Below are 12014 nucleotides of genomic sequence, written 5' to 3' on the forward strand. Positions count from 1 at the left end.
GCCCAAAAGCGTCTTTTTTTTTTTTAGGTGTTAATCCTTTTAGTTGACCTCGTACCGTGAACTGTACTGTCATGAAAACTGTACCTTTTCCTATGCAAACTTCTAATAGTCTTCAATCATTCAATCACTCAATTCAATGATCGATTCAATCAATTTGATTGAATCGATCAATTCAATCAAATTCAACTTAACACAGCACTCAAATACTTGATAAAGTTGGCAAACCTTAAAGTAACGTTTTAATTGTCTGCAAACAAATTACAAAAAACGCACATACTATTGTCCAACCAAACACAACTCTACAGAACATTTCTTTTTATTTGCCATCTTGTGAAATTCACATGGCACGAGTTCAATTACCATCATGTTGTCAGATGGTATGTTTACAAAGGATAATTAACCAATTATACCTGCCTGGTTAACGCTGAATATCTACTCAACCTTTCAAACCCTGGAAACGTATCAGAATAAAAATTCTTCTGACAAAGCTCGAGAAGAATCTTAATGTGATCGTGTTTACAATGAAGCGTGAATGAAAATCTGTTGTTTTATACCAGTTCGTATCCACTGCACCTGCTAAGGCTAATGCTGCGTTCAGATGGGCTCAGGCAAGCGGTAGACGGCAAACCGGAAGTCATTTTAGTGGACGGGAGTAGAACGGCAAACGGTACGGTAGTCCGGCATTCGAAACCGGTGACGGTAAACGGCAGACGGCATGACGTTCAAAGTTAAATTATTTTATCTTTTTACCGTGGTACAGGACGGAATCTGGAACCGGATGTTACGTAGCTCCATCTCACGGGACAAATTCCAGCAGAGCGCCAACACACACAGAACACACATCGCTGACACAAGCGTGTGTTTTCATTTTGCACTAGCGCTTTAAATAATTAATTAATGTTGCCGTACCGTTCCGTCGGGTATATTTTGTTCTACCTTGCCGTACCGTCCAGCAGGTGGTGCCGTTTGCCGTCTACCGCTTGCCTGAGCCCATCTGAACGCAGCATTAGGCTCCACCAAAATGACGGCGTCGTGCCGGCGTCAAAAAATGAACCGGGGCGAATTTGAGCGTCCGCCGTTGACGTCGGCAGTGGAGCACCCTTCATTGATTAAAACGGGAGCGTTCCCAGCGTTGACGTTGACGCGACGCTCGGCGCGCCCGGTGGAGCCGGGGGGTTAGGAGGCTAGACAGATGTACATAATAAAATAAAGATGTTATCTGCAACAACAAAAAAAGAAAAAAAAAGAAACGTTATTTTGCATTAGCACTGATGGCTGATAACTGTTTTGAGTGAGTGCACCTCAGCAAATTATATTTTTAAAAGTTACACTGTTACATCAATTATGTTGTGGACTACTTAGCAAATCAATAAAAACTTTTAAGAAAGACTACGTAGAAACTGTGTAGAAACGTCTTTATTAAAAAATGAGCTAACTAACAAATACATATCACATGGGTCCAAGAAGGTTTGATTAGTAAAAACACAATATGATTTGGCAAAAGAATTGCACCTTATGTTCCAGGAAGGAACACTCATAAATACACACATGCAACATTGCCAGTAAAAAAAAATCAATCAGGTGGAATGCACAGAAAGCCACCAAAGATCTACTGTACTTTGTTAAAACTAAATTAGTTGGGAGAGAAAAATATTTTTCTTTTCGCTTTTCAATGGCAGGAAGTGTCTGTGTGTTTATGTGTGTGTGTGTGTGTGTGTGTGTGTGTGTATATGTGTGTGTGTGTGTGTGTGTGTGTGTGTGTGTGTGTGTGTGTGTGTGTGTGTGTGTGTGTGTGTGTGTGTGTGTGTGTGTGTGTGTGTGTGTGTGTGTGTGTGTGTGCGCGCGCGTGCGCACTTGCGCATATTGACAAAACTACTTTGACTTTTTCTTTATGTGTCTGGAACGGCTTTTAGACTGTGACAAGCTCCTGAGTGAATGGAAGAGGCGACAAATGAGTTCAGAAGAAAAACTTCGCCTGGCTTGCCACTCGGACCGGTAGTTGTGACTGTTGTACATGTGATATGGGAGTGGGGGCGCAGTGCGTCGGGAGGGTCACATGCTCTCACACAGCCTTGCGGTGGTACTCTGGGGGAGCGACCTCATAGTCAGTGGCATTGAAGAGGGTGGACAGATTCTTCACCAGATACCTGAGATGGTTAAAAGAACAACTGTCACTGTTAGAGTAGGTCAAAAAACAGCAAAACAAAATAAAACAAAAAAGAAAAGCCCAAGAATTCAGAAGGCTGCTGGCACTGCCACTTGTGTATGGAAGCTGTTGACAGGTTGCCACAGCAGGATAAAAATCAAGTCTTTAAAGCTACAATCTTCATGCAATTAACCTCCTCAAAGGCATCCGAATGCGACTCAAAACTCAGCATTAGCCATGCTAAATGACTTTAAACATAATAGATTTAACAATAATAGGTTTAATATGTTTTTGAGGATGTAATGTGTCATGTCTGGCTCAGTCTCCTGTATCGTGTGGACTCTTACTTGAGGAAGTCGTGGAGGTAATTTAGCAGCAGAGTCAGGCTCTTCTCATCAAGAGGAGTGTAGGCCAGCATCGCTCCTATACGAACTGTGGGGGGCACACCAAGTGTAAATCAAAAGACTGAAGGATCATTTAAGCATATTTAGATTCAGGTCTTAATAAATGTGAACACACTGATTAGCTTTTGTGGGGTGATAGAGCTATCATCTAAAAACCTACAACTCTGGATCAAATCTACAATTCTGGACCTATAGTAAATGCAATTCTTTCCCATGGAGTTCTTCCCATGGATAATGTCTATTTTTGTAGTTGATTGTCCTAAAACGGATCACTACATCCTTCACGGTGTAGTAACCTTTGCTATATATTAGCCACGTCATTGGCTCCGTCCTTGTGTGTGTATTGATACTATCAACACATTCTCACACTCACACCCAGGTCATGATATTATGGTTGACAAGGACGACATGATTTATGAAGCATATCGGTATGCAACTCAAACAGGAAGAAGTAAAAATGTGCACTGCTCAGCACGGGTACTTGCTCAGCTGGCAGCTCGCTAGGACGGGCCTCCCAGGGCTCAATTCTGACGGTGCGCCTCTTACCAACACGTCAACCTATTACGAGGTATGTCCGCATTCCATGATCAGTCATGTGATGCAGGATTACCGGGAACGTTGAACATCAACGCAAATGTCTGATGCAACAGTAGACGTCGCCCAACTCGGCACCATATTACTACCAGGGATTGAGGATGTACGTATATTGACTAACACACCATAGTTACTGTTAATTTAACTTTATTTACAGTAAATCTTCTTTCGTGGCCTGGTGTATCTCCCATCTTTGTCCTGCCTTAAAAGCCGGCTTGTGAAGTCTTACCATGCAAATAATAGTGGACACTGTGTGTGTGTGTGTGTGTGTGTGTGTGTGTGTGTGTGTGTGTGTGTGTGTGAGTGCATGTGTGTGTGTAATCCCCCTACCAAAAAGGCGCAGTAAGTGTGGTGCCCCGTAGACCTGGGACATGGGTGTGTCTGGGTGGTCTGCCAGGATCTCAGCATACTGGGGCCTCTCAAACTTGTAGAGCAACTGAGTGCCGAGCATGACGTTGAAATACTCTCTGATCCCTGCCACCACTTCATTCACAGCATACTCCCTTCATTGAGGGCAGACATAAAACCACACTATTCAGTCTGGTGAGATTGCAGCATTCAAGGATATAGATTAGAACATTGAAAAGATAGCGTTGAAAAAGTCTATTAAAAAAAAGCTATTAAGGAACATACCGGTAGTCTGGCACATTCAGCTCTTTGACAACTAATCACGGTATACTTGACATTACTGCTGAATATTTTCATTTGGATTCTGCTCATTTCAGTACGGTATGAAAAATCATTTTGCAGACTTTAAATTTGCTTGAGAAATGTCATTGCGTGGTTATTTTGGTTTTGTTATCGTTTAAAGATTGAAGTAAAGGGGCGCCCGCTGGCCTGGTGGTCAATGCGCATACCACATACTAGGCTATGATGCCTGCTGGCGTCGCAGGTTCGATTCCCGATCCGGACGACCTTTGCCACATGTCATTCCCCATCTCTCTCCCCATTTCCTGTCAGTCTACTGTCCTATCAATAAAGGCATAAAAAGCCCCAAAAACAAAATCTTAAAAAAAAAAAGATTGAAGTAAAGAATTTAAAAACTAAATTCAACCATCCATCATGACTTGATGCTTAGCCAAAGGTGACTCAGTTATTAAGGTAAGTTTGATAAGGTTTTAACTTTGGAGAACTTTGTAATATATTATTAACAAGACTTTTACTTACTTGTTGTCTGAGTTTCCTTTTGATTTCTTATAATTTGCATAGTCCTCCAAGACCGTCTCAACATTCTTCTTAGCCGGCAGGTGAAATAGCTGCAAACAGCAAATGCTGCACTTTACAACTAAACTCCATCATTCAGACAATATACAATACAAAGCCAGATCAAAATGTTCTGAGACATTGTTAAAGGTCATGTAAAACCACCTAAAAATGCATCAACAAAAGTCAACAAGTCATCCTGAATTGTGAGCAGACTTTGTTATGATGTGTGTGTGTGTGTGTGTGTGTGTAAAAGTCACCTGTTTCTGTCGGGTGATGAGGTCCCAGTCGTCTACTAACCACGGTTTCAGCTCCTCAGGAATCTTCACTTTCACCTCCACTCGATTAGTGAACATATCCTCCTGGGCAAGCAGACACAAATATTTACATTTTAAGTGTTTTTAGGTTAAATATATATATATATATATATATATAAGAGTCAGTTATAGTGTGTGAAGACCCTTGGCCTCCTGACCTGAGTAAGACAGAACAAGACCTAACTGTCTTCTTACAATACACAATGGAAAGAAAGATTCCTTAATAGCTGGTTTTGCTATGATATAAAATCAGTTCTGCTCCTTGACCTTGCCAGACAGGACATAGATATGTTTTGATGATGTGCACAGGGCTAACTATAATGACAAATGGGGGCGCCCGCTGGCCTGGTGGTCAAGGCGCATACCACATACTAGGCTGTGATGCCCGCTGGCGTCGCCGGTTCGATTCCCGATCCGGACGACCTTTTCCACATGTCATTCCCCATCTCTCTCCCCATTTCCTGTCAGTCTACTATCCTATCAAATAAAGGCATAAAAAGCCCCAAAACAAATCTTTAAAAAAAAACTATGACGACACTAGCCTTGCGTAGCCAGGCTTACTCATCTGCGAAGAGAAAAGCCTGGTTACGACCATAGGCTGATACGGCATAGAGCGGTGCTACTTCCGCCGGGAGAATTTCACCGGAAGTTGTATTTTTTCGACCAATCACAGTGCGGTGTTGCTGAAAATCTATTCCCTGCAGAAACATCCTTTCTGCTCAGAGTGCTCACACAGTAAGCAGCAAACATGGATTCTACCAACGTTATACGTTTCTACTAAACATTTACGTTTCTACTAAATAGCGAGTTAACTTACGAGCTGGTCAATGGAGCTATGTTTTGTTTCACCGGGGAATGTAAACAGACTGCAATGCATGACGTAACTTCCATTAACCGCAGTACTTCCACCACTTCCGGTGTCTACAGGTTCATGCCATTCACATTGCATATTGTGGCCAGGGTGAATTCACACCAGCAACATCATTTCACTGCCTCATTCTGAGAATGCAATGAGTTTCAATGTGAAGTCAATAGGGACGAGCGACCACCATTTTCCCAACTGTGTAGGGACAGACGCAGAGACAACAAAATGTGCTTTCCCAGTTAGCGGCAAGCCAATGAGGGTGCACTGTGCTCTGAAATAGGCGTGCAGTAGGCATATTCTGTACACTTGAAATCACAGAAAAGGTCTACTGTACAGAAGTAGCGGATATTAATAAAGTTTCAAACTAGCAGTTGTAGGTGTGAAATTAATCAAAATTGAGCAACATGGCCTATTTAAAGTATAAATGTTTTACAAACTAGCTGCCCTGAGACAAGCATCTTTTACTCCTCGGACCACTGGGGCTCTCGCTGAGCATGGCCTTGGCACAAACTTGAGATGGACATTAAACGGCCTGCTGCATGGACGTGTGATTGAATATTAATAACATCTTAAACTAGATAGATAGATAGACAACTAAACAACATACAGTAAACAATTCATCCCCAGTATTGTTGGTAGAGAGCAGGGACAGCTCCGGTGCTGCAGGTATTCCGAGCAGCTCTGGCCAGCTGCTCTGCTCAGCCAGGAGAGCTGTTGGCACAGAGAAGTAGAGACAAATCGTTGCTCGTCTCTGGCAGCTTACGTGTAAACAACCTATTCATTTTAGGATATAAATAGGTCATGTAGTTGCTCAATCTTGGTTAATTTCTCATCTGCAGATGATAGTGTATCTCTGGAGTAGATACACAAGTTGCCATAACTTCGGACACACCCAATTTATTGCATTTTTCACATGTTCGCACTGTAAACATTCACTTAAACTTGTAAAATGGGCGTTAAGAGATAATACATACGCTTTCCACGGTGGGATCAACCCGAGCCCGCTTCTTCCTTGGTGCCTGTGGCATCTCTCCTGTGCTGGTGCCTTCACCAGCCGATGGGGCTACGCAACATCACAAATAAACTAACAGTTAATGCAAACAGTAAGTCTCTACGGCATGCTTTATCTGAAGCATGAAATATAGAATCACCATCCAAATACGTATTGAGCTCACTATATATCTCAATATCCCAAATAACTAAGATGAATAGAGATGTCCTGTCTAGAGATTTACTTTGGCATGATATAACGTGGGATCAGATTATACAGTACATTGATACTTTATCAGTAAGAAGAAACAGCATGTGGTGCAGTCAGACATTATGGCTAAAAGGATTTGTGGGGACTTTTACATCTTATCTCATTAGTTCATAAACATTCCACTTACTCTTCTGTTTATTCTTTTTTGCTTTCCTGCAATGCAAAAAATAAAATGAGTTATTCCCAATATTACGCCAACTGAGCAGAAGAGAGGTAACTTAAAGGGAGTTGTACTTACAGATCAACATTTTTCTGCTGCACAGCAGCAATCTTCTTACTTGGTGCTATACCTCTCATCTTTCCCTCAACATAATGATCCCTGGAGAAAGAATGACATACCACAGCACCAAATAGACTCATTATATAAACTATGCCAATCTCATTCAGACCATTACATTTTGTAGTACATTTTTAAGTTAAACGTTACGTTTTAACGTCATTCCTTTGGCTGGAGCTATATTGTTGCCGTATTTGGTAAAGAGAAATCATATCAATCAAACATGCAGACTTACTGATTGGCCTTTTGAAGCTCTTTTTGTTTTGCAAGATTGCTGTCCACATATTTGAGAACTCTGCTTTCAGGAACCCATTCATCCCAGCTAAAAATAAACGTATAAGTTTGTTAAATCTGGACTCAGTCCCATATTGAAAATGACATACCGCAACTGATTTACCAAGACAAAAATAAACGATGAGCTGATTATATACATTGTCATTAGTCTTGAAGTGGGTATAAAACACTTTATCAAAGTCAGCTTACTTTTTGTTCCATCCGCTGTAATGAATGAAGTACTTTATCAGCTTGTCCTTTATACTGATCTTTACACACTGTAAAATATTAAAGCACATGACAGCATCATTCATAACTTGTTTATGTGTCTGTTTAACGTATTACTGTATACTGTATATACTGATACACATGCTGTAACAAACCTTCGCTTCATAGAGCAATGGCCCATGAAAACACAGGACTCTTTCACCTGAAACAAGAGACAGCCATAATCAGACAGGACTGGAATCAAACATGACCATGACCAGGGGCGTCACAAGGCGGGGGTGGGGGGGTCCGTGGCCAAATACATGTCATTTTGGGGGTCCTTCACATGAAAAAGTTTGAGCACCACTGATATAGAAACATAGGTTTTTCAAAAAACCTTAGAAGGATTTGAAATATTCAAAGACTTTTTTTTCACGATTTTACAAAAATTGCAGACTTACAAGCTCGCATCGCGGCACTTGGTGCCACGCTGTGAGCTTGTATATCTGCTATTTTTCAATAGTTAAAGTACCCAGGGCCCAGAATTTGGTGCGACACCCCTGAACACCAACATGGAACAAACTCAATTTATTTTGATTTGATAAGCAACTAAAGTAGCCCTTTCGTTAGTTATTAAACCACAGCGACATTCGGTTGATACCAGAACCAAACACGTTTTGGACTGGAATCTTGGAAAAGAAGGTAAGAATGAATGTAGCCTTTGGAAAATGTTCGGAAATAATTAAGTATACCTGATTTGCAACATGCATGGTAGGTTATTGTCAGACAAAAATTTACCCTTCAACCTTTGTATCCACAATATGACTGGACATCAAATTCAAAGGAGCTTTATTGTAATTACACATTAATTAATTGGTAAAACCTTAATTGTAATTTGTTTTAGCCAATATGTATTTGGTACTAATTTGACATCACAGGTTCTGTACTCAATTTGGAGCAGTTATGGAAATATGTGTCATTAATTGTAATTAAACATTCATTTGTCTAAGCCAATATTTGTCCAAAAAAAAAGTAAAGCAAATAAATATATAGACTTTTAAATGGTGCCCCCTAGTGTTCTCAAGGGTCCAGGACAGGCCAGGCCCCAGTCGTAGAGAGGCTTTAGCATAGATAACGGTGTCTACTGTCTATCTAATGTTGATCTTCTTCACTGTAGTGTAGGCCTATTCTATACAACAAGGTTCAGGTTCAGGTTGATCCATTTAAGATCGCCGCTCCGCTTGTGTGATGGCCATTGGCCAGCAATATAATAATAACACATGCAGCTGAGTGAAGCTCTAAAAAACCTGGAACGCATCTGTGTCACTCACTTTAGATTTCAACCCACGTTTTTATTTTATACTTTGGATATTCAAAAATAGCAGATATACAAGCTCATATATATATTCTGCTATTTTTTGAAAGATATCATGAAAATGTGTTCAAATCTTTGAATATACATTTGTAACTCCGATCTTTTCTTTCTCGGGGTTCGTGGAACAACATATTTTGAGATGGGGGTCCGCGGTCGAACACAGATATATAATTCTAGGGGTCCTCTCCTCGACATGAAAAAGTTCGAGCACCACTGATAAACAGAAACATACAGGTTTCTCAGAAACACGTTAGGATTTAGAAGACATCTATAGAATCGGTCGTATAAATGTGTAATAACGTGAAGAGCAGAGCATTGTAAACAGTGAGAGCAGCTTAGCCTTACATTAAGATACTCCTACCGAGACTTCTGCATTGTGGCGATGGGACGACGGTAACGTCACAATGCGAAAGTCTCGGTAGGTGTACCTTAATGTAAGGCTAAGATGTAAGGCTACGAGCAGCTTAGCAGAAACAATAACAACCCCTGAACCCGCCCCCTCTCCAGACGAGAGACAGCGAGGCGTTCTGTTTCATGTTGCATAATCTCAAGTAGAAAATGAATACGATATTATATATACGTTACCTTCTTGAAATTTAGGTTTAGGGTCCTGTTTTGGCGCCATTCACATTCTCAACTGAGCGGATCTCTGAGTGATCAGGTTCATGCATTTCCAGCCTGAGGTTTAATCATTTCTTTGCAGACAGACTGAACACAGAGGAGCAGCAGCAGTGCAGCGACCACCACGTTACGTCATCACGCACAGCGACGGGCACAGAACTGCGTCACGTGACACACAAGTACACCATGGTGCGTTCAGGGAGTCCTCCAAAGCTCGGTTATTTATTGTTGGTTTTGATTGATTGATTGAAGGCTTTATTAGAAGTTTGCATAGGAAAATGTACAGATTCATGACGGTACAGTTCACTGGTACAAGGTCTACTAAAAGGAGATCCATGAAAAGACTAAGCTTATTTCAACAGGAAACCATTTAAGTATCTCATATAACATTGAATGACAGACAAATAGAACACAGTACTATGCAGTAGACATGTAAAGAAAAAAAGAAAGAAAAAGAAAACAGTAGGTCTATACAATCAGTAAGTACAGTATATACAATATATACAAGGAAGGGGCAGGTAACAGTAAGTCTAAACAATCAGTATGTACAGTATATACAAGGAAGGGGCAGGGAGGGTAGGGTTGGGCTAGGTTTTTACCAGTTGTGAACGGCTGCTGCCTGTAAGTGGTTTTTTAGGGCAATTTTAAAGGATGCTAGTGATCCACACTCCTTTATGGCCTTCGGTAAGGCATTCCACATTTTTGTGGTATAGCAGAAGAACGAGTTCGACCCTTTCTTTGAGTTGACTCTGGGTTGAACGTGATCTGTGGCACTGTCTCTGGTGTTGTAATTATGGACATCCTTAACGTTTATAAAGTATTTTGACAGGTACTTGGGTATCATAGTGGTGTAGTGTATCTTGTACACCAGTCCCATTGCAAGTTGCTGTACTCTGTCATCTACTCTGAGCCACCCCACTCTTAACTGGTGAGTAGCGGTGAGGTGAGTCTGATTGGGAAGGTTAAGCAGGACCCTAATTAGTTTATTTTGGGCTGTTTGGAGTTTAGTTTTTAGGGCTTGTGGGGCGTCACGATACCATAGTGGACTCCATAGTCAAAGAGGGGCTGGATTATTGCACCAGCTATGGTCTTCAGTGTGTTGAAGTTGACCATTGGGGCGATCCTCTGAAGCAGCTGGTACATCTTTAATTCCGTAGTGTTTCTCAAACTTTCACATTTCAAGGTCTTCCCTTAAAGGAGTAGTTCACCCCCAAAATGGCTTTTTTTTCTATTGATTAGTCACGCCATGGAGACTTGAGTTCAATAATATATATATGTTTTTGTATTCATCGCATTCCTGAGACAAAAAAAGAAGAAGAAAAAAAAAGTTTATAGTAAATTTACCCCCATTGATTCTGAATGGGGACCCAAATGCATGGCCCTGGATGTGGACCCAAATAAGCCCCTGAATGGGGCATTTGGGTCAGAATCAATGGGGGTATATTTAGGCTCAAGGGTCAAGATTCTCACCCAAATGCATTTGTGTCCCCATCCAGGGACTTGTATTGAGGTCCCCATTCAGGGCCATGCATTTGGGTCCCCATTCAGAATCAATGGGGGTAAATCTACTATAATCAATTTGTTGTCTTAGGAACAGGGTTGTCAACATTGGACTGTCAGAATCCAGGAGATTTATTTTTGGGGGGTGCGCGGAACTCCCCAACCGGGGTCTGGGGGGTCCTCTCCCCAAAACTTATGAATAGATATATTTTCCTGTGTTCTGTTGAATTTTGTGCATGTTTGATACATTTATCAGGCTTACTTTACTAGCATGTGTACAATTTCAGCCCAATATGCCAAATGTAGGAGTACAGATCTGATGACAGAAGCAAAAGGACATCTTTAATAATGATTTCTCATCTTTAAGTCATTACTTAAGTGAATATCTGTATGATCTTTCTTGCATGCATTGCCCCCACCCCTAAAGCGGGGGGTCTGGGGGTCCTCCCCCAGAATTTTTTTTAACATAGTAGATGTAATTTCCTGTGTTCTGGTGAATTTTGGGAGTTTGATACAAAATCCAGGAGAAATCCAGGAGATTTGCCAATCCAGGAGACTCCCAGGAGAGGGGTTCAAAATCCAGGAGACTCCTGGGAGATCCAGGAGAGTTGACAAGCCTGCTTAGGAATGCGACAAATACAAAAAAATATCATTGAACTAAAGTCTCCATGGCATGACTAATCAATAGAAAAAAGTCATTTTGAGGGTGAACTACTCCTTTAACTCTGACAGTGTAAAAATGAAATTTGGTTCCATCATTCCATTTGTACACTTGTATGAGTCAATTTAGACCCCATACCATAAAGGAACCCACAGAGTCCCTGGAATCCACTTTGAGAACCACTGCTTTATCTCTGTTCTCTCTTCTTTAACTGCTAAATTGAACATGGATGGTGCTTTTTTTGTTTTAGTCAATGTTTGGTCAAATTTAGCAAGCATCTTCAAGTCTGGACACACTTCCGTTCCGTGAC

General features: G+C 41.1%; 1 protein-coding gene across 1 annotated transcript; it reads right to left on the bottom strand.

The window, feature by feature from the left end:
- Window positions 1–1398: 1398 nt before the first annotated feature.
- On the bottom strand, window positions 1399–9636 carry LOC308289192 (mortality factor 4-like protein 1). The gene is made up of 12 exons (XM_080730796.1): window positions 9508–9636; window positions 7724–7770; window positions 7551–7618; window positions 7303–7389; window positions 7029–7109; window positions 6918–6943; window positions 6504–6592; window positions 4608–4709; window positions 4312–4400; window positions 3475–3647; window positions 2494–2578; window positions 1399–2147 (listed from the first exon to the last, which is right to left on the bottom strand). Exons 1-12 carry the CDS (start codon window positions 9545–9547, stop codon window positions 2063–2065), a joined length of 972 nt encoding a protein of 323 aa, XP_080586922.1. The 5' UTR covers window positions 9548–9636; the 3' UTR covers window positions 1399–2062.
- Window positions 9637–12014: the final 2378 nt, after the last annotated feature.

Source organism: Nannobrachium achirus (genome assembly GCF_963921795.1).
Source record: "Nannobrachium achirus genome assembly, chromosome: 7".
Taxonomy (NCBI): domain Eukaryota; kingdom Metazoa; phylum Chordata; class Actinopteri; order Myctophiformes; family Myctophidae; genus Nannobrachium; species Nannobrachium achirus.